Source organism: Bison bison, unplaced genomic scaffold, assembly GCF_000754665.1.
Source record: "Bison bison bison isolate TAMUID 2011002044 unplaced genomic scaffold, Bison_UMD1.0 scf7180017864285, whole genome shotgun sequence".
Classification (NCBI taxonomy): Eukaryota; Metazoa; Chordata; class Mammalia; order Artiodactyla; family Bovidae; genus Bison; species Bison bison.
This window is the reverse complement of record NW_011494857.1, coordinates 1,094,199-1,120,990: the sequence shown is the minus strand read 5'-3', so window position 1 is coordinate 1,120,990 and position 26,792 is coordinate 1,094,199. Positions and strand designations below refer to the sequence as shown.

Genomic DNA, 26,792 nt, shown 5'->3' with positions numbered 1-26,792 from the left:
AAAGGCTTTGGCATAGTCAATAAAGCAGAAATAGATGTTTTTCTGGAACACTCTTGCTTTTTCCATGATTCAGCGGATGTTGGCAATTTGATCTCTGGTTCCTCTGCCTTTTCTAAAACCAGCTTGAACATCAGGAAGTTCACGGTTCACGTATTGCTGAAGCCTGGCTTGGAGAATTTTGAGCATTACTTTACTAGCATGTGAGATGAGTGCAATTGTGCGGTAGTTTGAGCATTCTTTGGCATTGCCCTTCTTTGGGATTGTTATTTTTGGTGTGGAAATTAGTTATTAAAAATGTTATTTATGTTAAAGCAATGGATTTTTGTGTTATGATGCCAATACATATTTCAGAAATTTCTCATTTTAATATTGATAGATATAGCTCACATAAACACAATCTATATAAATATAACCCACAAAAATAATTGAGGTCCTTCATTTTTAAGAATATCAAAGCAGTCCTAAGACCAGAAATTTTGAGTAAATCTTGGGTTTTAGAATCTTCTCTGTAAGCCCAGCATATTACTGAACTCTGAAGGCAAGATCCCCATCTGTCTTATAGGACATATATTTAGGGTTTGGCTAGTAGTATGGAAGCCTTAAGTATTACTGTCAAAAGGTTAGAAGGCAAGAAGAAATGAATGTGAAGAACGATTCCACCTCACCCTTGCTTCCACATTACTCAGGGAAGTGGAAGTGAAGCCAGTGCTCCAGACTAGGGACTCGCCTTAGAGCCTGGACTGAACAGTGCCAGGAGGTAGAAAGGGAAGGGATTGGATACCCGGTCTAAATGGGAACATAAGGAAAGGCGGGATGGACGGACGCATGCGTGGAAGTAGGCGCATGTGGGTACATGCACTTACATGTACAGGGAGGGAGATAGCTGTTGAAAAGAGCGGAGGCACGGAGTCGCTCGCGCCTGCACGCGGGACGCGCATGCGCGCAGAAGAATGCGGGAAAGGCGCCTAGAGGTAGAGCGAGGAGCGTCGCGAGATGAGGCCTGTGGGGCCTGAGGCCTCGGTCGCTAAGCTTCTCAGTTGAGCCTTGTACACCCTCATTTTCGCCTGACTGACCAGACTGAAGAGCCCAGGCCTCGAGGGTGAGGTGAAATTGGCGCCTATGGGATCCCTGAAACGTTCATAAATCTCGGGTGTGTGAGGTTGGACGTCATGCCCTGAGGTCATCGGACTCAGCCGAGGGATAACTGGCCACCGTCCGGAGCCTCCCAGACTGCCCGGGCTCTGTGGAGCTGAGGGGTCAAACGGCCTGAGAGGACCCTCCTTTTTTCTCCCCTAGAACCTGGGAAACTGGTGTCAGCCCCTTCGCTCACCAGATTCGACTTTGAGGCCGTCCCAGGTCGCGACCCGCAGGCCGCGGTCCCCGCCCAACCAGGGAAGCCGATGGGTTCAGGCCCCCAGGCTGCAGAGACCGGGCCTTCACCGGCCTGTTGGGGACGAAGTTATTGCCTTTTTCTTGAGGAAGCTGGACACCAGCTCCTTCCTTTCGTTTTGGGGTTTATAGTTACAGGGAAAGAGGTAAAGGGGCACTTCCAGGAGCTCCGAGAGCTCCCTGGAAGCAGTGGTTGAGAAGAGTCTTTGCCGGGAAGGATGAGGTAGGGTCTCAGGCGTTGGGCCACCATCAGGGCCTCTCGGCTGCTAGAACACAAAGGGGCTTTCAGGGGGTTGCAGGTGGCCCGTTTGCAGAATCTGTTCGCCCAAAATTAGTTCTCTCAGTAAGAGTCAAATTTACCAATTTACCAGAAAACTTCTAGATTCTGGTAAATTGACCAGTTTACACTTTTTGAATGTTTTTAAGAAAGGTGGATTTATTTTTCATAAACACAGTTTTCCTTTTTTTAGTGGAACTCAGTGTCAGGGTCAGTGTTAGCGAGAATTAGGGGGATCAGAAGTACGGGGGATCAGAAGTACTTCCTGTTATTTGAGTTATGGTTCATTTCAGTTGCTGGCAAACCATCTGGTAATAGTGAAGATTTGCCTTTCTTAGGTAAGCTGCCGGCTATCTGAGAAATATCTCCAGCTTCCTCAACTTGGTTAATTTTTGAACAAATCGAATTAAGATTTCTGTTCAATGCATGAAGCAGGGCACTCAAAGCCGGTGCACTGGGACAGCCCAGAGGGATGGGATGGGGAGGGAGGTGGGAATGGGGTGAGGGGAGGCAGGGGGATACATGTACAGCCCTGGCAAATTCATGGCACTGTATGGCAAAAACCACCACAATACTGTAAAGGAATTAGCCTCCAATTAAAATAAAAAAAAGTAAGAAGTACTAAGACACATACTGTTATGAATGATTTAACATTTGATAACATAATATGCTACATGGGTTTTTAACTACCTTTAAAGAATAAAAGTCACTTAAAAAAAAAAAACCCAAATGAAAGAATTCCCTATGGATACACTTTAGGGTTTATCTTACTTGATTTGTGTTGATAATTGGAGGTTCTTTGCTACTTTTTCCTTTTTGTGACAGCATTTCCTTCTGGTGTTTCTCCTTGTTCTCTGGCCATTTCTTCTTTTCTTTATATTTTATTTCTAACGTTCAAAATCATGAAATCTGTGGCCACCAAAGGGCATAGAATGTATAAATAGAGTTTTAAATGAATAATTATAAAGCTTATATCTGTGTAATTGCCACCCAGATCAAGAAATAAATGTTACCAGGGCTCTGGAAGATCTTCTGTCATTATCATTTCATAGTCCCTTCTTACCTTTTAGAGATAACTTCAAGTCTGACTTTTGTGCTGATCATCTCCTTGATTTTCTTTATACTTTTGCCATGATTTTGCTTCTGTTTTCAACTTAGAACTATGGATTCTCTGTCTAGAATATTTTATATTGTGCTTCTTCTGCTCAACATTGTGAAATTTATTTATACTGTTGCATGTAGCTATAGTTCCTTTATTTTCTTCACATATGGATAGTATTCTTTTGATTGAAAAGTCTATGATTTATGCATTTTGCTGTTGATGGGCACTTGTGTTTTTCAGCTTTGTGACAATTATGAATGTTTCTGAAAACATTCTTGTGAGAAGTAGAAGAATGTAGTTGGTTAAGAGCTGTTTCTGAAACCAAACTGTGTTAAATCCTGACTACCACTCATCGGTAGTGTACAATTGAAGAAGTTGCTTCGTATTTCAATTTTTTCACTTTTGTAAAATGGGAGTAATAATAGTACCTACCTTACATGGTTATGGTGAAGAGTAATGTAATTGAAAAATATAGAGCATTTAGAACAGTGCCCGACATAAAGCAAGCACAATATGTTATCATTAATTATTACTGTATTCTTTGGCTCAAGTGAAAGAGTTTCTCTAGAGAATACATTGGGAGTTGTTGGGCCGTAGTGTGTGTGTGTATTCAGTTTTACTGCTGGTACTAGGTTGTTCTCCAAGGTAGTTATAACCATTTACACTGACATTAACAAAGGATGAGACTTTTTGGTTGTTTTACATCTCATCAACACCTGATATTATTAAACTTTTCCATTTTTTTCCCAATCTGGTTGGTGTGCAGTGGTATTTCATTGTTATTTTAATTACCTTTCATTGACTGTTAATGACATAGAATTTGTAATATTTATTGGAATAATTTAATTAAATGAATTATTTAATACTTATTTAAATATTATACAGTATTTTTGAAGTGCTTCTCCAGCCCCCTGCCCATTTTCCTATTGGGTTGTCTGTCCTTTTCTTCCTAATTTGTAATGTTCTTTATATCTTTTGAATATTAGTCATTTGTTGTTATGTAGGTTGTGGATATATTCTCCCACTCTACAGTTTTTCTTTCTATTCTCCTTTTGGAGCCTTTTGATGAAAAGCCGTTTTAAATTTTAATGTAGTAGAATGTATCAGATGAAAGTTTTAAAAATAATTTTATTGTTTGTTTTATTTTTGGCTGCGCTGGGCCTGCGTTGTATGAAGGCTTCTCGCTGTGGTGGCTTCTCTTGTTGTGGAGCATGGAGTCTAGATGGGCAAGCTTCAGTAGCTACAGCACATGGGCTCAGTAGTTGTGGTTCCCAGGCTCTAGAGCACAAGCTCAATAGTTGTGGTGCATGGGCTTAGTTGTTCCATGGCCCGTGGGTTCTTCCTTAACCCAGGATTGAACTCCCGTCCCCTACATTGGCAGGTGGAGTCTTATCCACTGTGCCACCAGGGAAGTCCTCAAATTGAAATGTTATGGTCATTGTGTCTTTTACGAGAAACACCAAGGTGTTGTGCTTTAAAGGGCAGCATTTGCATCATCAGTAATTTTGTTCCCTGGAGTAGTATAACAGTGAGCCTCCATTCTTTTCTAGAATTTTATAGTATTTTTTTTCCAATTTACTTCTTTCTTCCACGTGAGATTAATTTTTGCACGCCCTTTGAGATGCTTGCTAAGTTGCTTCAGTTGTATCTAACTCTTTGCGACCCCATGGACAGTCATTTGAGGTAGGGGCCTTTTTTTTTTTTTTCCTATATGGACGCCTAGTTGGTCCAGCACCGTTTATTGAGAAGTTCAGCCCCTACTCACAGATCTGCTAAGGCATATCTCTCATGTATCAGACTCCGTATAAGGATGGGTCTAATTTTAGGCTCTCTATTCTTTTCCACTAGGCTGTTTGTCCTTGTATCCATTCACACTGTCTTACTACAAATTTATAACAAAACTTAATACTTGTTAGAGCATGACTTCTCACTTTGTTTTTATTCAGAAGTATTTCAGCTATTTTTTGGCTGAAACTCAAAATTTTCAGATAAATTTTGGTATCAAGGTTGAGGTGGTCTTATAAGTTGGGGAGTGTTCCTCTTTCTGTTTTATAGACAAGTATATCTTTCTTAAACATTGGTAAAATTTGCCATTGCTGACAACCTGGTATTAGAAAGGTTTGTATATGTATGTGTGTAAGTGTGTGCATGAACACATGTGTGTTTAAAAGATTTTCAAGTTATTTAATGGCTACAGGACTTTGGGGGTTCTTTATTTTTCCTGAGATACTTCTTTGGTTAATTTTTAAAAGGTATTTGAGTATCTCATCTATTTTTTAAATTTATTGGTACAATGTTAATATTTATTATTATTATTTATTTAATATCTGCAGCATCTATAATAATGTCCCCTTCTTTTATTCCTGATACTGGTTATGTGTTTTCTTTTTTTTATAATTTTTAATTATTTATTTTTATTTTTGGCTGTGCTGGGTCTATTGCTGTACAGGCTATTCTCTAGTTGCAGCGCAAGGGCTTCTCACTGGTGGCTTCTCCTGTTGCAGAGCACAGGCTCTAGGGTGTGTGGGCTCAGTGGTTGTGGTGCATGGGCCTATTTGCCTGGAGACATGTGGAATCTTTTAGGATCAGGGATCAAACTTGTGTTCTTTTCATTAGCAGGTGGATTCTTAACACCTGGACCATCAGGGAAGTCCTAATTGTACATCTTTTAAAATTTGACATATAGTTGATATATTACATGAGTTGCAAATGTACAACATAGTGATTCACAAGTTCTAAAGGTTATACTCGGTATATAGTTATTAAAAAATATTGTCTATATTCCTTGTGTTGTACAATATATACTTGTAGTTTATTTATTATGTACAGAGTAGTTTGTACCTCTTATACCCCTACTACTGTTTTATATCTTTTAATTAAGCAGTAGTTCTTTATATTCCCTAAACACAAGTCTTTTGTCATCTATGTATCTCGGGATCATTTTCTCCTAGTCTCTGACTTTGCCTATTAATTTTCTTAAGTTTCTTGATGAGCAGAGTTTTTTAACTTTGTGAAATCTAAATGATTAATTCTAAAGATTATTGCACTTTATGTTCTACATTTGAAACTTTTGCTTACCCTTAAGTCATAAAGGTACTCTCTCATGTTTTCTTCTTCTTTTTTTTTGATATTTGAAATACAACTTTATTCTGATTCTAAACGAAAAGGAATGGGAATGACAATAACAAACAAGGTTCCACTTCTCAGTATTGTCATGTGACTATAGCAGTCTTATATTTGAAACTCAAGGAGGAAACAACTGTGTTCCAAAACACCTAAATATGCAGGTCAAAAAAAAAATGAAGGTTTTTTTTTTTTTAACTGCCACATTCACTCCAAAGCCCATCCATCTCCTTAAGCATCCAAAGATTAAGCACACGTTCTGCTTAGCTATTTAATAAAGTGGCAAACACGCTGCACCGCTGACATCACAGGACAGTTGCCTATATAACTAGACTTCTGACGCTGGGCCCCAGCCTCACTTTCTCACAGGTCATCATCTTCATCCAGGAGAGCAGTTGTCTGAGCAGCCTCTAAATCACTCTTGTACTGTGCTGCTGAGGCTGGGTCCATGACCACCTCTGGCGGGGCAAGAGCAGGCACAGCGACAAACTCCAAGTTAGGGTCTCCAATCAGTTTTCTAGCAAGCCAGAGGAAGGGAGTTTCCAAGTTGTAGTTACTTTTGGCAGAAATGTCATAGTACTGAAGATTCTTCTTTTGGTGGAAGAGAATTGACTTTGCCTTAACCTTTCTGTCCTTAATATCCACTTTGTTGCCACACAACACAATCAGGATGTTCTCACACACTCGTACCAGATCTCTATGCCAGTTAGGCATATTCTTGTAAGTAAACTCTTGATGTTACATCAAACATTATAATGGCACTTTAAGCTTGTCTATCATAGCCATCTCTCAGTCCACCAAATTTCTCCTGACTGGCTGTATCCCATACATTGAACTTAATCGGTCCTCTGTTGGTATGGAACACAAGAGAGGATAGACCTCAACACCCAAGGTAGCTACATACTTCTCAAATTTACCAGTCAGATGACGTTTCATGAATGTAGTTTTCCAGTACCACCATCACCAACCATTATAAGTTTGAACTGAACTTTGGGTTCTCCTTGGGCAACCATCACGATGTTCCTTCCACAAGTGACTCCGTGCCTGACTGAGGCTCTTAGGTTTTCTTTTAAATGCTTTTTAGTTTTAGATTTTCCATTTAGATTGATGATTCATATAAAATTAGTCTTTGTGTATAGCATGAAATAGGATTTGAGTTTCATTCTTTTTTTTCCTATTTGTATAATTCAGTTATTCCAGAAAGGACCTTTCTTTTCCAGTTGGATGTCTTTGTACTCTATTTCAAGAATCAAAGTCCATATGCTTATGGGTTTATTTCTGAATTACATTGCTACTTTTTTTGCCATGTGGTGGGATGTGTAGGATCTTAGTCCTCCAGTCAGGGGTCAAAGCAGCACACCTGCATTGGGAGCATGGAATCTTAAGCTTTGGACTGCCAGGGAAGTTCCCTACATTGCTACTTTTGTATGTTAAATCAACCATGCATTTCTGGGACAAACTCCATGTTATCATTAGTTATTACCCCTTTTGTATATTTCAGGATTCATTTGTAGTTTTTGTTGAGGATTTTTGTCTTCATCTATGTTCATGAAGATATTTGTCTTAAATGGTTTCTTTTACTAATATCTTTATCAAGTTTAGTTATTAGGGTGATGGTAGCCTTATAAACGGAGAAGGAAATGGCAACCCACTCCAGTGTTCTTGCCTGGAGAATCCCAGGGACGGGGGAGCCTGGTGGGCTGCCGTCTATGGGGTCACACAGAGTCGGACACAACTGAAGTGACTTAGCAGTAGCAGCCTTATAAAATGGACTGGGAAGTGTTTCCTCTTCTGTTTTCAGAAGTACTTATACTTGGTGTTATTTTTTTTTCTTCCAATATTCTATGAAATTCACTAATTGAAACCATCTGGGCCTGGAATTTTCTTGGTGGGAGGGATTTTGATAAGGAATGCAATTTATTTAATAGTCATAGGACTATACAGATTTCCCATGTCATTGGATATCAGTTTTGTTAAGTTGTATTTTTAAGGAATTCCCCCATTTCATCTAAGTTGTTTGTTGGCATGAAATATTTTCTTCTTATCCTTTTAATGTCTATAGGATATGCGGTAATAATCCTCTTTCATTCCCGATATTGGTGATGTGCATATCTCTTTTTGTCCCATCAATCTGTTGTGGGGTTTACCCATTTTGTTGATCATTTCAAAGAACCAGTTTTGGCTTTCTTACTTTCATCAGTAGTCTGTTTTCTGTTCCGTCCTCTATTTATTTATTTCTGGCTGCACTGGGTCTTCAGGGTGGTGCTTGGGTTCTCCGTTGCTGCACTCGGGCTTTGTCTAGTGATGGTGAGTAGGGGCTACTCTCTAGTTGCGGTGCCCAGGCTTCTCATTGTGGTGGCTTCTCTTATGGTGGAGAATGGGCTGTATGGCACGTGGGCTCAGTAGTTGTGGGACATGGGCTTAGTTGCCCCATGGCATGTGGGATTTGAGCTCCTGGACCAGGGATTGAACCAGTGTCCACTGCGTTGGCAGGTGGATTCTTAACCACCGGACCACCAGAGAAGTCCCTCAGACAATGACTTTAAACCTCTTTTCTGTTCTAATATCAGTGTGTAAAGTTATAAAATTCTCTCAGAGCATTGCTTTTGCTATATTCCACAAATTTTGGCATTTTATAATTTTATTATCCTTTAGTTTTAAAATTTTTATAATTTCTTTGTGATTTATTCTTTGACCTCTGAATTGTTTAGTAATATATTCTTTTAAAAAATATTTTATTTATTTGGCTTTGCCAAGTCTCAGTTGTGGCACACAGGACTTTTGATTTTTGTTGTGGCATTCAGGATCTTAAGTTGCAGAATGTGGAATCTACTTCCCTGACTGGGGATTGAATCCTGGACCCCCTGCATTGGAAGCACAGAGTCTTAGCCACTGGACCACCAAGGAAAGTCCCAATTTTCTTCAATTTCCAAGTATTTGAAGTTTTCTTAAATATGTGGTTATTGATTTTAAATTTACTAACATGTAGTCAGAGAATATACTCTGTGTGATTTTAATCCTTGAGAATTTATTGATATGTGTTTTATGGTCGATATGTGTTCTGCAATTCTGAGATTGTATAAATATCAGTTAAGCCAAAGCTGCTGATAGCGTTTTTGGATCTTCATCTTTACTGATATTTTCATCTTTTTTCCTGCCAGTTACTGAAAGAGTGCTAACTTCTATTAATATTATGATTTTGGAATTTATTTTTTCTTTAATTTTTGTAAACTTTTGCTTCATGTATTTTGAGACTTTTATGTTTGAACACATTTGTAAATATTACCTTCATGATGAATTGACCTTTTATTATGAATAAACGTCCTTCTTTCTATCTGATAATATTCTTTATCTCAAACATAATTTTGTTATACTAATAGGGCCACTGGGCTTCCCTGGTGGCTCAGTGGTAAAGAATCCGCCTGCCATTGTGGGTTCAATCCCTGGCTCGGGAAGATCCCCTGAAAAAGGAAATGGTAACCTACTCCAGTCCTTCTTATCTGGGAGATTCCATGGACAGAGGAGACTGGCAAGCTATAGTCTGTGGGGTCACAAAGAGTGGAACATGACCGAGTGACTGAGCGCACACGCACATACACTATAGTGTTTGAGAATGGTGTGCGAAAAATAAAGACTCACCTACTCGAAAAAGGTTTTGCATGATATAACTTTTTCTAGTAATTTACTTTCATCTATCTGTATCTTTGAACTTAACAGCATATCTCTTCACCAGCATATAATTGGGTCTTGCTTTTTTATTCATCCTGACAAATTTTGCCTTTTAATTGGAATGCTTAAATTGAAAACCTTTAATGTAAATGATATGGTTGGATTTTAGTTTTCCATTTCATTATTTTTCTTTTTGTCCATTTTAGGCTTCCATTTTTCCTTTCTATCTTCTTTTAGATAGTTTGAATAGTTTTTTAGTATTCATTTTAATTTATCTTTTGCCTTGGTAACTGTAACTCTTTGTAACATTTATTTAGCAGTTGTCTAGGGATTACAAGTCATATTCTTAAGTTTTTATAGTCTATTTAGAATATTTTATCAATTCATATATAATGTAGATATCTTGCAATTGTATATGTCCAGTGTATGCCCCCCTGCTTTCAATGTGTTTTACATCTACTATGCAGTATAAAACCTACAACTTATAAACTTTTTGTTTTCTAATTAATTTTTATTGGAGTGTAGTTGATTTATAATATTGTGTTAGTTTCTGCTGTATAGCAAAGTGAATCAGTTCAGTCGCTCAGTCGTGTCTACTCTGTGACCCCATGAACTGCAGCACTCCAGGCCTTCCTGTCCATCACCAACTCCCAGAGTCCACCCAAACCCATGTCCATAGAATCGGTGATACCATCCAACCATCTCATCCTCTTTTGTCCCCTTCTTCTCCTGCCCTCAATCTTTCCCAGCATCAGGGTCTTTTCAAATGAGTCAGCTCTTCACATCAAGTGGCCGAAGTATTGGAGTTTCAGCTTCAACATCAGTCCCTCCAATGAACACCCAGGACTGATCTCCCTTAGGATGGACTGGTTGGATCTCCTTGCAGTCCAAGGAACTCTCAATAAGTTATACATATATATATATATATATCTCCACTCTTTTAGATTCTTTTCCCATATACATCATTACAGAGTATTAAGTAAAGTTCCCTGAGCTTATTAATTATATATTTTATATATAGTAGTGTGTATACGTCAGTTCTAATCTCCCAATTTATCTGTCCCTCCCTTCCCCCGTTGGTAACCATAAGTTTGTTTTCTATGACACTATTTCTGTTTTGTAAATAAGTTCATTTGTACCATTTTTTAGATTCCAAATATAAGTGATACCATATATTTGTCTTTCTCTGTCTAAGTTACTTCACTTAGTATGATGATCTCTAGGTCCATCCATGTTGCTGCAAATGGCATTATTTTGTTCTTCTTTATGATTGGTACAATTATAATTTTTGTTTTTTAAAATCATAATTTTGTTTTAAAAATTCACAAGTAAGTTTTGTTTTAAAAATTCACATGTATTTTAAAGAAGGGGAAAATATAGTTTTACTATTTCCCACATACATACTATCTCCAACATTCTTTATTTGTTCTTGAAGATCTGAATTTCCCTCTGATATTGTTACCTTCATTCTCAGAACTAATTTCATCATCTTTTGTTTTGTGGTCTGCTGTGATGAATTCTCTGAATCTTTCTTTATTTGAATATGTTTTTGTTTTGTCTCCTTTTTAAAGAACAAACAAAAAAAATTTTTTTATCTATTTTTTAAATTAATTATTTGTTTATTTTTGGCTGTGCTGGGTCTTTGTTGCTGCCTGTGGTCTTCCTCTAGTTACCCTGAGCCGTGGCTGCTCTGTAGTTGCTGTTCACAGGCTTCTCGTTGTGGTGGCTTCTCTTGTCGCAGAGTCGTCTAGGATGCACAGGCTTCAGTAATTGTGGCCCACAGGCTTAGCTGCCCTGCAGCATCTGGGATTTTCCTGGACCTGGGATTGAACCTGTGACCCCTTCATTGCCAGGTCCATTCTTAACGACTGGACCATCAGGGAAGTCTGCGGCTTCTTTTTTTTTTTTTTAAGGATATTTTTATTGATTATAGAATTCTGATGGGCAGTCTTTTTTCCCCTTTTTTTGTGCTTTGAAAATATTATTCCATTCCCTTTGGCCTCCATAACTTCTGATGACAAGTACATAGTATTTAGTATTGTTCCCTTGTATGTAATATGTTCTTTTTCTCTGGCTGCTTTCAAGATTTTTCTCTTTATCTTTGATTTCCAGCAGATTGACTGTGCTCGTATTAGACATTTTTCTCTTTGTGTTTATCCTATGTGGTACTCTTTAAGCTTCTTTAAATAAAAATCTATCTCTTTCACCAAATTTGGGAGGTTTTCTGCCATTATTTCTTCAAATATGTTTTTCTGACCTATTTTCATTCTTTTCTCTCCTTTAAGGCCTCTGCTTATCCATTGTTAGATCTTTTGATTGGCCACCCAGGTCCCTAAGACTATGACTTTCATATTTTCCTCCCTCTTTTTCTTTCAGAAATTAGATGATTTATATGAGTGCATCTTGAAGTTTACTGACTCTTTGTTCTATCACTAGACCATGCAGTGAATTTTAATGCGGTTCTGCTTGACAATTTTATTTTTTAAAAATTTTAAGTTTCTGGTGTTCAACAAAGTGATCCTGTTACACACATATATATTTTTCATATAGTTTTCCATTAGGGTTTATCACAGGATATTGAATATAGTCCCCTGTGCCATACAATAGGACATGGTTATTTATTCATCTTGTATATGGTTTTCATGTACAGTTTGATCTACTCATTACAAACTCTCAGTCCTATCCTCCCCCACCCCATCTCCTCCTTGGCAGCCATATGTCTGTTCTCTGTGTCTGTGAATCTGTTTCTGTTTCATAGATAAGTTCATTTGTGTCTTACTTTATTGATAGATTTCACATATAAATGGTATCCTATGTTATTTGTCTTTCTTTTTCTGATTTACGCTTATCTGGGCTTCCCTGGTCGCTCAGCTGGTAATCTCTGGGCTCAGCTGGTAAAGAATCTCTGGGCTTCCTGGTAGCTCAGCTGGTAAAGAATCCACCTGCAATGCGGGAGGACCTGGTTTGATTCCTGGGTTGGGAAAATCCCCTGGAGAAGGGATAGACTATCCACTCCAGTATTCTTGGGCTTCCCTGGTGGCTCAGAAGGTAAAGAATCTGCCTGCAGTGTGGAAAACCTGGGTTTGATCCCTGGGTTGGGAAGATCCCCTGGAGGAGGGCATGACAACACACTCTAGTATTCTTGCCTGGAGAATCCCCATGGACAGAGGAGCCTGGTGGGCTGCAGTCCGTGGTGTCGCAGAGTCGGACACGACTGAACAACTAAGCACACATGATAATCTCTAGGTCCACCCATTAAATGACATTCTTTCTTTCTTTTTTATGGCTGAGTAGTATTCCATTGTGTATTTATACCATTTTCTTTATGCTTTTATCTGTCGATAGACATTTAGATTGCTTCCATGTCTTGGCTCTCGTAAGTAGTGCTGCTATGAACATTGGAGTGCATGTATGTATCTCTTTGAGTTATAGTTTTGTCTGGATATATGCCCAGGAGCAAGATTCCTGGATCATATGGCTACTTTATTTTTAGTTTTTTGAGAAGCCTCCATACTGTTTTTCATAGTGATTGCACCAATTTACATTCCCACCAACAGTGTGGGAGGGGTAGAGACCCTTTTTTCTACACCCTCTCCAGCATTTGTTATTTGTAGATTTTTTTAATGATAGCCATTTTGACTGGTGTGAGGTGGTACCTCATTATAGTTTTGGTTTGCATTTCTCTAATGATTAATGATGTTGAGCATCTTTTCATGGGCCTGTTGTTGCATTAATTGCCTTTTGAATGTTGTATTCATTCAGCCTTGTATACATGGGATACATGGGATAAGTCCTACTTGGTCATGATGTATAATTCTTTTTATACATTGTTGGGTTGTATTTGCTAATATTTTGTTGAGGATTTTTGCACCTATGTTTATGAGAGATATTAATTAATAGTTTTCTTTTTCTGTAATATCTTTGTTTTGGTGTCTAGGTAATGCTGGTCTCATAGAATTATTCCCTCTGCTTCTATCCTCCAAGAGATTGTAGAAAATCAGTATAATTTCTTCCCTAAATTGTTGGTAGAATTCATTAGTGAACCCATCTGGTTCTTGTGCTTTCTGTTTTGGAAGGTTATTATTTGTTGAACTTATTTAATAGAGACAGACCTATTTAGATTGTTTCTTCTTGTATGAGTTTTAGAAGACTGTGTCTTTCAAAGAATCAGTCTATTTCATCTAGTTCTAGTTTAATTTGATTGTGGACTGAAAGCAGACATTGTATGACTTCAAATAACAAATCTGAAATTTGTTAAGGTGTTTTATGGCTCAGAATGTGGTCTGTTGTGGTGAATGAACTTGAGAAAAATGTGTATTCTGCTGTTACTGGAGGAAGTAATCTGTAAACGCCAATTATATCCTTTTGATTGGTGGTGGTGTTGAGTTTAACTATATCTTTACTTATTTTCTGCCTGCTGATTTTCAGTCTTTGTTCTCTTTGCTTTTCAGATTTGGAGGCTTCTATTCAAGATATTCTCAGGCTCAGAGATGATTTTCTCAGCCATGTTTGGTCTACAAATAAAACCCATCAAAAATATTTTTCATTTCTGTTACAGTATTTTTAAATCTCTGTCAGTCCTTTTTGGTTCTTTCGTAGGATTTCCATCTTTCTGCTCACATTACCCATCTGTTCTTGTGTGCTGTCTACTTAATCTATTAGCACCCTTAACATATTACTCATAGTTGTTTTAAATCCCTGGTCTGATGATTCAACATCTCAACCATGTCTGGTTAGTTAATTAACCATGTCTGGTTAATCCTTGTTCTCTCTTCAAATTGTGTTTTTTTACTTTTTGGTATGCCTTTTAATTTTTACCTTGATAGCCTGAACTTGCTGTAATGGTAAACTACTATAAATCAGCCTTTAGTAATGTGGTGAGTTGTAGGACGAGGGGAAATGTTCAATAATCCTGTGACTAGATCTCAGTCTTTTAGTGCCTGTGTTTCTGGACTGTGAACTTAACAAATGTTTCTCAGGTTTTTGTTTTTCCCCTTCCCTTTTAGGTGAGACAGGGTGTCTAGAGTGGGCTGGAGTTGGGTATTTCCTTACCCTAGGTCAATTTGACTCTGATATTAACAGATGAGGCTCTGGTTAACTAGTTTTTCTTGAGGGGAGGCATCATTAAGAACAGAGTATTCTAGAGTGGTTCAAAATGGTTCTTTTTCTTCATTTTTAAATTATGAAAATACGATAACACTAACATGGTTCTTTTTTCCCCTTCCCTTGCTGGAAACCCAAGGGGATTTTTTCCTCTGATATTCTGTTATTCAGTGAATTTTTGTATTTGCCTATCTGTCTCTCCAGTCTTAAGGGCAGTGATTTTCCCTCTGTCCTCACTTCCCTTAGGGATCCAACAAGAGTTGCTGGTTTTTCAGTCTGTTCAGATTTTTTGCTTATTAAGATGGAGTGGCAGGCCCTCCTTACAAGCCCCTTACATGAGAATCAGACACTAGAAGTCCAACCCAGATGTTTTTCAAGTTCCAGCGTTAATTTTTTATTTTGACATAATTTCAGGCTTACAATTGTAATTTTGGACTTAAAATTCTTTTGTCTTTTCTTGTCTTCCTGACTTCAACATTTTTAATGCCTAGAGGTCAGTTACATTATAGAATGTCCGTCAGTTTGCTATTTCTTCATGATTAGATTCTGGTCGCACATTTTTGGCAAGAATACCACTGAAATGATGTTGTGTTCTTCTCAGCGCCTCAGATCGGGAAGCAGATGGTATCAACTGACTTTCACTATGTGGTTAAGGTAGTGTTTAAGACTGTAAAGATACTATTTTTCTATTTGGTGGGGAGGAGAGTATCCTGTGGGGAGACACATTAATACTAAGCACTCATTTCTGTCCCTGTCAAACTTTCTTGTGTGAGCAATGATTAACAATTATTGCTTGAGTCAATTATTACTCATGGCAAATGATAATTTTCTAATTTCATCATTCCTATGCATTTATTAGTTTGCATTTTACTGTAAGGAAGAGATTTTCCTTTTCCTTATTTATATCACTGTGGATTCATAGATTCTTATTTTATTCTGTGTGTTCTTATCTGTTATTATTTATCTTGATGCTCCAGTTGTCCAAGATTTGGCTGATGGGAGCTCTTTCAATTTGACTTCTGTGTCCAGTATCATCATTTTATTTTTAGTTTTTATTTATTGATATATATTTTTATTGATAATTAAGTAACACTTTTAGACAATTTACTAGACTGATTTAAAATCAGAGGGAAGGCTAGAAAAATACCTATAATCCTTGTCCTCTATATATTAATGTATTTTCTTTTGGACTTTCTTTGCGTTTTTTTTAATTCTTTTTTTTTCATTGCATTTTATTTTTTTTTCATTGCATTTTAAAATGTAGTAGAAATAGAACTAAAGATGGAAATTTATATCTGAGTTGTTTTTTTTTTTAACCTATCATTGAAATGTAAGCATTTCCTGAGCTACTTAAGAACTCTTTGGAAACAGTGTGTCTCACAGTTGATTTATCCTTGTGCCCTAGATGTGCCTGTGCTGTCTTGGCACCTACTCGCTGCCTCTGCTTTTGGGTGGCATACTCTTTCCTCCTTTGAAAGAAAACTCCAGTTCCCTCTCTTCCCCTCTTCCACATCTTGTTTTTTTCCTTTTCTATTCTCTTGTAGAGCATTTGAAGAGCCAACAACAGGTCAGAGTGGTGGAAGCACAGAGAACAGAGAGGAAAGTGGCCCTAGATATGAGGTAAAGCACCATCCACTTGTTGGGAACAGAGCAGTGGGGTGGGGAGCACGGTTAGATGTGACTAGACTAACCGTCAAGAGATAATCACATCAGGAGGTGAGAAATGCTATGAAGAAAAATAAAAGTAGGTTTGATGGAGAGAGTTGTGGGTAGGTAGAGTTGTGGGTAGGTAGCTACTATTTTCGGAGAAGGCGATGGCACCCCACTCCAGTACTCTTGCCTGGAAAATCCCATGGACGGAGGAGCCTGGTAGGCTGCAGTCCATGGGGTCGCTAAGAGTTGGACACGACTGAGCGACTTCACTTTCCCTTTTCACTTTCATGCATTGGAGAAGGAAATGGCAACCCACTCCAGTGTTCTTGCCTGGAGAATCCCAGGGACGGGGGAGCCTGGTGGGTGGCCGTCTATGGGGTCGCACAGAGTCGGACACGACTGAAGCGACTTAGCAGCAGCAGCAGCAGCAGCTACTATTTTAGATAGGCTGGCAGGGAAGGCGTCTCTGGTGAGGTGATAATTGAGCAGAAACCTGAGTGTTTTACAGGTGAAACAGCTCAGAGAAGTACGACAGCTTTCCTAAGATTGGCTTACCAGGCAGATTTAGTATTAAAGTCCTTTCTTTGATTCAGAAGCCCACTATAAATAGTACTATCCTCTGTATGGAGTGTACCTCAAAGTTTTCAGAAACTTTTTGAGTGGAATTCCTCACTATTAGCTTGGCTGTTTGTCTTTATCCCTTGCACTGAAACGTTTCTAAGAAGTAAAACTTACGTGAAAGATTCTTTTGTGCTTTGAATTTCAGTGGTGGAAGAGACAGAAATGGGTCTTCCCAGTGGTGCTAGTGGTAAATAACCCACCTACCAATGCAGGAGACATAAGAGATGCGAGTTTGATCCCTGAGTTGGGAAGATCCCCTGGAGGAGGGCATGGCAACCCACTCCAGTATTCTTGCCTGGAGAATCCCACGGACAGAGGAGCCTGGCAGGCTACAGTCCATAGGCTTGCACAGAATCGGATATGACTGAAGCCACTTAGCACGCACACATGCATGGTAAAATCTGGGATTTCCCAGGTGGCTCAGTGGCAGAGAATCCATCTGCCAATGCAGGAGATGTGGGTTTGATCTCTGGGTCTGGAAGGTCCTCTGGAGGAGGGCATGGCAACCCACTCCAGTATCCTTGCCTGGAGAATCCCATGGACAGAGGAGCCTGGCGGGCTGCAGTCTATGGGGTCTCAAAGAGTCGGACACGACTGAAGTGACTTAGCATATACACACAGGGACAGAAATGGAAGGTTTCCTTAGGAGGTGTTGAGGATTGTTGTGTAACTCAGTCATCTTTTTACTTTAAAACCTAAAATCTAGTTTTTGGTGTCCTTCAGGTCTACTCACAAAATCAAATCCTCCCTTGCGAAAGTTGGAGCTGCTCCTGAAAGTCTGCCTGAAATTACAACAGACGCCCAGGCTTCAGGAACATCATTGGCCAAAGTCTCATCTGCTGAAAGCTCCCCCGGAAGTCACGCTTTGGAAGACAAGGGCACGGCCACCTGGTCTCTGACAGCCTGGGTCTCCGAGGTCCAGGCTTTTGAGGCCCGGGCTGTGAGGGCTCAGGCCTGGGAGACGCAAGCTTTTGAGGCTCAGAGCAGGGCCAGCCATCCCAAGGCCACCCCTGTCACGGAGGCAGAGGCTGCCCCAGTCCTAAAACAGAGACTCTTACCTGAGAAAGTTCAGGTGCCAGAGAAGGAGAAGAGTGAAGTCCTCATTACTCATCCATTCTGGTCCAACAAGGCTGAGTACCTCCTGGCCCAGATGGGCTATACCATGAGGCCGGCCAGTCTCTGGAGTTTTTGCTACCTGTGGCTTCACAGCGGAGGTGGTAAGTCTGGGTACCAGGAACCACGGATCCACAAGGGGCTAACAAGATGGAGGCCTGTCTAGACTTCAAACTCCCAAGGTCTCTGGGACCTGTAGAGGATAAAGACTTGGTATTCTGAGCAGGATAGGAGTCAGATGCCTGAACGTGAAGGATCATGAGAGGGGTTAGAGGTACAGAATATCTGAACAGGAGGATGGTGGGGCTAGAAGCCTGGGTCAAGGGTGGAGGTGAAGACTAGATGTTTGGGTCTTCCAGGAATTAGAGACCAAAGAACTGGGCGCCTGGAACTGTAAGGGATGTGGAAACAGTTGACCCCTGATACCTATGCCCCTGAGGGAGGTCACTGGTGGGGAACGAGTTTTTCTGTACCCATGAAGAAGTCCAGGTACCAAAAAGCCAGCTGGTTCTGAGAGCTCCTCCTTGAATCCCCTGTACAGGCATTTTTTTCATCATCTACATCTTCTTGCTGTTCTTGATCGGGATTCCTCTCCTCTTCCTGGAGATGGCAGCTGGCCAGAGGATGCGTCAGGGCAATATTGGTGTGTGGAAGGTCATCAGCCCCTGGATTGGTGGTGTAGGGTATACAAGCTTCATGGTGAGGAGTTCTGGGCTTCCCAGGCCTACCCTTTACACCCCATCCCCATCCTAACCCTCATCCTGGAATGGGTCCCAAGACTGCACTTCCATGGGTCAGATCCCTTCAGTTCCCCAATCCTCTGTCAAATCCCCTCCTTTTTCCTGATCCCTCCCTTCCTCCCCAGCCACCTCCTCCCTGGCCCCTAGGTGTGCTTCATCAACGGCTTGTTCTTGAATGTGATCACTGCCTGGATCCTCTTCTACTTGAGTCAGTCCTTCCAGTATCCTGTCCCATGGGAGAAATGTCCCTTACTGGAGAACGCCAGTGGCTTTGGTGAGGAGGAAGTGAAAGATGAGAAGGGGGAAACAGAGAGGTAGGAGGAAATTTGGAAGAGGAGAAAGGAGCAAGGAGTGATAAAGAAGAGGAAGATTGTGGAAGGAAGAAGAAATAGGGGGAAGGGAAAGGAAGAGGGGGAAGTGGGGGGGGGGATAAAGAAGAGGGGAGGGGTCATCCTGTCTAGCAGGCATGTCCAGAGCCAGGTCCCCTCAGATCCTGAATGTGCACGGACGACACCCACCCTGTACTTCTGGTACCGGATGACTCTGAAGGCCTCAGACAGTATTGAGGATGATGGACCACCAGTGTTCAGTCTGTGCCTGCCTTTATTCCTGTCCGTGTGTCTTCTTGGTGTTTTCATGCTTAATGGGCTCAAGTGGACTGGGAAGGTGAGCCACCATTTTTTTAATATCTTGACATTCTCAGATGCTTTGGTCCTCACCTAACTTTGTTACTCCTTGGTTTCCTAATTTTTCACTCCCTCTGACTTTTTACTCCCAGTAGCCCCTGACCCCTGCTAGAAGCTGTCTTCTAACTCCTCCTTATTTCTGATTCAGAACTTTTGATTTTGCTGATTATTTGTTGACTCCCACTGGTACATGCTTTGTCCCACTCTCAATTCAGGTAATGTGCGTCTTGGTATCAAGCAGCGGTCTCATAATGCTCTGTTTTGTCGTGCGGAGTATAATGCTAGAAGGGGCAGTATTTGGCCTTCACTATATGACAATTGTCAAGGTAAGGTGTATCTTCCTCATTCCCCTCTCAGGCTTTGGAGGACATTTCCTGCTTATTCTTAGGGCATCCTTTCCCCATTATCTCTCTCTGTGTCCCCTCTCCCCCATTTTAACCCTTTTAAGATTCTCCTCTCCTTTGACATCTTCCCTTAACACTTGTCTTCTCCCTTTTAGATATCAGCTATATACAACGTGAACGTATGGCGCGGAGCAGGGAACCAAGTCTTGTGTTCCTTGGGCCTCGGCTTTGGCTCCATTATCTCCATAGCCTCGCACATTCAATCATCCAGCAGCTGTCTCAATGATGCCGTTATTGTGGCTCTGGCTAACCTGATCTCCATGATGCTTGTCACACCTTTTATCTTCTCTGTCTTGGGCTTCTGGGCCACACAGCTCACGCACCGCTGCAATGAGAAGTAAGGCCAACCTCTTAGTTGAGGATCCCAACCTCAGGGAACTACAAAACACAGGGAGCCTAACCTTAAAGTTTCTACAAAGACCTACATTCACACATCTCAATCTCAGGTGTACTTGCAAGCCTCTACTTTTCCCTAGAGTGAAAAACAGACAGTAGAATCCCTGTCATATAGTATCCTTCTTAGAGCCCTTTTTTAGTCCTAGAAATCTTCAAACTCTGAGAATGCCAACTGTTTACCTCAGAGTACCACCACAGAGATATGAAAGCATTCAAGGTTACTCCAGTCCCAGATCGCATCCAGAACCACAGTCATCTGTAGAACTCTCCACTTCTTGAATGCCTTCATTCTTTACCGTCAGCTCCTAAATTTAGGGATTTCTGTTGGTCTGTCATCAGTTCAGTTCATTTCAGTTGCTCAGTTGTGTCCGACTATCTGCCACCCCATGAACCGCAGCATGCCAGGCCTCCCTGTCCATCACCAACTCCCGGAGTTTACCCAAACTCATGTCTATCGAGTCGGTGATGCCATCCAGCCATCTCATCCTCTGTCGTCCCCTTCTTTTCCTGCCCCAAATCTTTCCCAGCATCAGGGTCTTTTCCATTGAGTCAACTCTTCGCATGAGGTGGCCAAAGTATTGGAGTTTCAGCTTCAACATCAGTCCTTCCAATGAACACCCAGTCCATCATACTTAACCCTAAAAGGACTCTCAGAACTAAAGCCTTTACTTTTAAATTATTTTTATTCTTTAATTCATCCCCATTTTTAATACTTTAGGCATTAATTTCAAAAACACTCATCAAACATTTAGAAAGTACTCCTTGTATAACATGAAGATTGGACAGGTGAATCAGACCATAGACCTTGCCTTCACTGAGTTTTAAGATTTGGAAGGAGAAGGGGAGGGGAATTAGATACTTGATTATATGGTCTTAAACTCATGATAACGAGGAGCAGAAGTCATGGGGAGGACAAAATACAGAGCTATTCATTCCTCCTAAGCTACTCAGAGAAGAACTCCCAGAGGAGGCAAACCTAAGCTGAATTTATCTCTGGTAATCCTAATCCATGCAGATGGCCACTGTTTTCCTTCTAGAAGGCTGGGCATATTCAGACGCACACCTGCAAGAGTTCTCTAATATATATGTTTAAGAATGGAATTGCTGGGTAGGGTTGGCACACCTATAGACTTAACATACGTTGTCTGATTTTCAACATGGTTTATGATAGTGAGAATTCCGTGTATTTCACTTTCTGCACAACACTCGATTAAGCTTGGTCAAACTTTAAAATTTTGCCAGCCTGGTAGGAGTGTAATGGTATTTTTAATATTTTAAAAAACATTTATTGTATATTGCATACATATAGAGGGACTTCTAATTATTACTTCTTTCCTCCTTCCTAGAGGTACCCATTATCATGACTTTTATGATAATTAGTTCTTTATTTTCTTTCCATTTTCTTATATGTATGCTTATCTAAGCAATATAGTTTAATTTGAACATTTATACAAAGCAGTAGTTTAATGTATCCATTTATGTAGTCTAATTTGTTCATTTACATACACATATTCTTTGTATTCTTTTGTGTTTTACTTTTTTAATTCAACCTGTCCTTGAAAGATTCATCCGTATTGTTGTATCTTCCTCTGCTGCTGCTGCTAAGTCACTTCAGTCATGTCCGATTCTGTGTGACCCCATAGATAGCGGCCCACCAGGCTCCCCCGTCCCTGGGATTCTCCGGGCAAGAACACTGGAGTGGGTTGCCATTTCCTTCTCCAATGCATGAAAGTGAAAAGTGAAAGTGAAGTCACTCAGTCGTGTCCGACCCTCAGCGACCCCATGGACTGCAGCCTACCAGGCTCCTCCATCCATGGGATTTTCCAGGCAGGAGTACTGGAGTGGGGTGCCATGTATCTTCCTCTAGTCTGTGCTTTTTTTAGTGCTGTATAATATTCCAGTAAATGAACATACCACAGTTTATTTACCCATTCTACTACTAGTGAATGTTTGTACAATCTTTCTAGTTTTTGGCTATTGAAACAATGTTTCTCTAAACATTATACATTTTCCTCAGTGCACTACCTGTGTGTACATTTTTCAAGGGTATATAAGTATAAGTGAAATTGTTGGAGTGTAGTTATCTATTACTGTGAGACATATCACTCCAAAAGTAAGTGGCTGAAAACAGCAGTGGTTTATTATTTCCTTCTGATTCTGTGGGTTTACTGGAAAGTTCTTCTCCTGGGTGTGGGTGGGTTAACTTACATGTCTGCATTCAGCTGGGCCCAGCTGGAGCAGCACTGCTCTGCTGTGTATGGTGGTAGCTGGGCTCACTCTGCTTGCACAGTTGGCGGGTCAGCAAAGGCTGTTCTCTCCAGGAGGCCTCACCTTGTGGCTAGCCTGGGCTTCCTCATATGGCAGCTCAGAGAATAAAGGTGGAATCAGAAAAATGTCTTGAAGCCTAAGCATGAGATTGCTCCAGTTGTCACTGCTGTTACTTTTTTTTGGTCAAAGGAATTCACAAAGACATCCCAGATTCAAGGAGTGGAAAAATAGACTTTGTCTCTTGATGGGAAGAGCTGCTAAATATCGTGACCATGTTTCTTCAATCTACTGCATCTATCTTCTGCTTCACTAGATAATGCAAATTGCTTTCCACAGTGTTTCTCTGTGTCTGTCTGTCTCTCACACACACCCATTGCTTAATTCTGATACTAGAATATGGCTTCCCTGATGGCTCAGTGGTAAAGAATCTGCCTGCAGTGCAGGAGACACAGGAGTCGTGGGTTTGATCCCTGGATCAGGAAGATCCTCTGGAGGAGGAAATAGCAACCGACTCCAGTGTTCTTGCCTGGGAAATCCCATGGACAGAGGAGCCTGGTGGGCTATAGTCCATGGGGTAGCAAAGAGTAGGACACGACTGAGCGTGCATGCACACACACACACTACACTGATCCTATGTTCCAGTGTTCACTGACAACTTGTCTTTATCCTGAATTTTATGGCCAGAATGCTGTGTTCAAAACTAACTTGGGCTAGTTCTTTCTCCTCAGTTCAGTGTAGTTACGTTATTCACTTGAAATACAGTTATGTTCATTTGTTTCTGTTTGTATGACATTTTAGGGCCCCTAATTTTATTTTATTAAACATTAATATGGATTCCAAAGACAAAATTATACAAGAAGATACAGAGAAATGTCACTCTCCCAGATAATCACGATGGTGTGATCACTCACCTAGAGCCAGACATCCTGGAATGTGAAGTCAAGTGGGCCTTAGAAAGCATCACTACGAACAAAGCTAGTGGAGGTGATGGAATTCCAGTTGAGCTATTTCAAATCCTGAAAGATGATGCTGTGAAAGTGCTGCACTCAATATGCCAGCAAATTTGGAAGACTCAGCAGTGGCCATAGGACTGGAAAACGTCAGTTTTCATTCCAATCCCAAAGAAAGGCAATGCCAAAGATGCTCAAACTACCACACAATTGCACTCATCTCACACGCTAATAAAGTAATGCTCAAAATTCTCCAAGCTAGGCTTCAACACTTTGTGAATCTTGAACTTGCAGATGTTCAAGCTGGTTTTAGAAAAGGCAGAGGAACCAGAGATCAAATTGCCAACATCCACTGGCTCATGGAAAAAGCAAGAGGGTTCTAGAAAAACATCTATTTCTGCTTTATTGACTATGCCAAAGCCTTTGACTGTGTGGATCACAATAAACTGTAAAATTCTGAAAGAGGTGGGAATACCAGACCACCTGATCTGCCTCTTGAGAAACCTGTATGCAGGTCAGGAAGCAACAGTTAGAACTGGACATGGAACAACAGACTGGTTCTAAATAGGAAAAGGAGTACGTCAAGGCTGTATATTGTCACCCTGCTTATTTAACATATATGCAGAGTACATCATGAGAAACGCTGGGCTGGAAGAAGCACAAGCTGGAATCAAGATTGCTGGGAGAAATATCAATAACCTCAGATATGCAGATGACACCACCCTTATGGCAGAAAATGAAGAACTAAAGAGCCTCTTGATGAAAGTGAAAGAGGAGAAAAAAAAAAGTGAAAGAGGAGAGTGAAAAAATTGGTTTGAAGCTCAACATTCAGAAAACGAAGATCATGGCATCCTGTCCCATCACTTCACAGCAAATAGATGTGGAAACAGTGAGAGATTTTATTTTGGGGGGCTTCAAAATCACCGCAGATGGTGACTGCAGGCATGAAATTAAAAGACGCTTGCTCCTTGGAAGAAAAGCTATGACCAACCTAGATAGCATGTTCAAAAGCAGAGACATTACTTTGTCAACAAAGGTCCGTCTAGTCAACCCTATGGTTTTTCCAGTAGTCATGTATGGATATGAGAGTTGGACTGTAAAGAAAGCTGAGCACCGAAGAATTGATGCTTTTGAACTGTGGTGTTGGAGAAGACTCTGGAGAGCCCCTTGGACTGCAAGGAGATCCAACCAGTCCATCCTAAAGGAGATCAGTCGTAGGTGTTCATTGGAGGGACTGATGTTGAAGCTGAAACTCCAATACTTTGGCTACCTGATGCAAAGAGCTGACTCATTTGAAAAGACCCTGATGGTGGGAAAGATTGAGGGCAGGAGGAGAAGGGGATGACAGAGAATGAGATGGTTGGATGGCATCACCGACTTGATGGACATGGGTTTGGGTGGACTCTGGGAGTTGGTGATGGACAGGGAGGCCTGGCATGCTGCAATTCACGGGGTTGCAAAGAGTTGGACACAACTGAGCGACTGAACTGAACTGAACTGACCTTCACCCAATTCTCAACCAATTCTTCAACCCAATTCTCACCTGTCCTCTGAAGAAAACTCATTATTTTTTCTTTATCCTTCTTGTATTTGTAAAAATAAGTAGAAAAATGTGTATCTTCTTATTTACTTTCTTTCTTACATAGAAGATGGGATACTATATATACTCTTGTTTTCCAGTTTTAAAGAATTTAAAAAGATATCCTAGAAATCACTCTTTCACATTTGTTCCTTTCTTATTAATTTGCCTTAGGCCTAGTGGTATTGCCTGCCATTCTGTATATCTGCTATTTTTCTATACTTCATAGAGTTCTCATTGCTGCTAGTAGGAGAGCCCTTATTATGGTTAATAATTGGACACCATTGGGATTAAAATCATTTTCTCTTTGAAAGATTCCATTAAGATAATGAAAGTACATGTTACAAAATTGGAGGAATTTATATATTCTGTACACAGTTGATTTTTGCACAATGCAAGTTTGAATTGCACAGGCCCACTTATACGTGGATTTTTTTCAATAGTACTACACTACTACATGATCTGCGATTGGCTGAATCCATGGATACAGAACTGGATACTGAGGAGCTGCAGATGTGGAGGTCTGACTATAAGTTAAAAGTGGACTTTCAACCGTGCAGAGGGATGGCTCTCCCAACATCCCATTTTTAAAAAATAGATAACTTTCAATGAGTTTTTTTGAAAAAAATTTATTTTATTTTTGGCTGTGATAGATCTTTCTCTAGTTGCGGCACAGGGGCTTAGATGCCCTGCAGCGTGTGGAATCTTCCCAGATCAGAGATTGAACCTGTGTCCCCTACATTGGCAGATGGATTCTTAATCACTGGACCACCAGGGAAATCTCTAACCCCCATTTCGTTGAAGGATCAACTACATGTTATTTGGAATATGTAAAGAAATCTTTCAACTCAATGAGAAGGCAAACAACCCAATAAAAATGTGCACTTTTTACAGTCTAATTAGAATTAATATTTTAACACTTTAAGTGACATGTAAAACTGTATAATCATAATAAGACCCTTTGTCTTCCCCACTTTGTTTTATGGTTGTCATATGTACCACATACACTGAAAATTCTATCAAACAATGTTATACATTTTACCTTCAACTGACATACGTATTCTCCAACTTAAGAGGAGAAAAATACTCTGCTATATTTACCTGGATATCATTTTTGTTGCTCTTCCTTAGTTTCTGAAGTTTGAATTTTCCCTCCAGTATTATTTCCATTCCATCTGAAAAACTTTTAGCATTTCTTTAATATTAAAGATATGTTGGCAATGAATTTTTTGAGATTCTTTCATCTAATAATGCCTTTTCAGTTCAATTCAGTCGCTCAGTCGTGTCCGACTCTGCAACCTCATGAATCGCAGCACTCCAGGCCTCCCTGTCCATCACCAACTCCCAGAGTTCACTCAAACTCATGTCCATCGAGTCGGTGATGCCATCCAGCCATCTCATCCTCTGTCGTCCCCTTCTCCTCCTGCCCCCAATCCCTCCCAGCATCAGAGTCTTTTCCAATGAGTTGACTCTTCGCATGAGGTGACCAAAGTATTGGAGTTTCAGCTTCAGCATCAGTCCTTGCAATGAACATCCAGGACTGATCTCCTTTAGAATGGACTGGTTGGATCTCCTTGCAGTGTAAGGGGCTCTCAAGAGTCTTCTCCAACACCACAGTTCAAAAGCATCAATTCTTCGGCACTCAGCTTTCTTCACAGTCCAACTCTCACATCCATACATGACCACTGGAAAAACCATAGCCTTGACTAGATGGACCTT

The 26,792-nt window shown here is 40.4% G+C and overlaps 1 protein-coding gene and 1 pseudogene across 1 annotated transcript in view; one reads left to right on the top strand and one right to left on the bottom strand.

Moving 5' to 3' along the window:
- Positions 1-6,254: 6,254 nt before the first annotated feature.
- Positions 6,255-6,904, bottom strand: LOC104995645 (annotated as a pseudogene).
- Positions 6,905-16,278: 9,374 nt separating this feature from the next.
- Positions 16,279-26,792, top strand: part of SLC6A16 (solute carrier family 6, member 16) — a 26,871-nt gene continuing 16,357 nt past the window's right edge. Inside the window, exons 1-7 of the mRNA XM_010849708.1 lie at positions 16,279-16,283; positions 17,661-18,154; positions 18,592-18,749; positions 18,938-19,064; positions 19,281-19,456; positions 19,692-19,802; positions 19,976-20,217. Of these exons, the coding sequence (XP_010848010.1) occupies positions 16,279-16,283; positions 17,661-18,154; positions 18,592-18,749; positions 18,938-19,064; positions 19,281-19,456; positions 19,692-19,802; positions 19,976-20,217 (1,313 nt within the window). The remainder of the gene's footprint in view (positions 16,284-17,660; positions 18,155-18,591; positions 18,750-18,937; positions 19,065-19,280; positions 19,457-19,691; positions 19,803-19,975; positions 20,218-26,792) is intronic.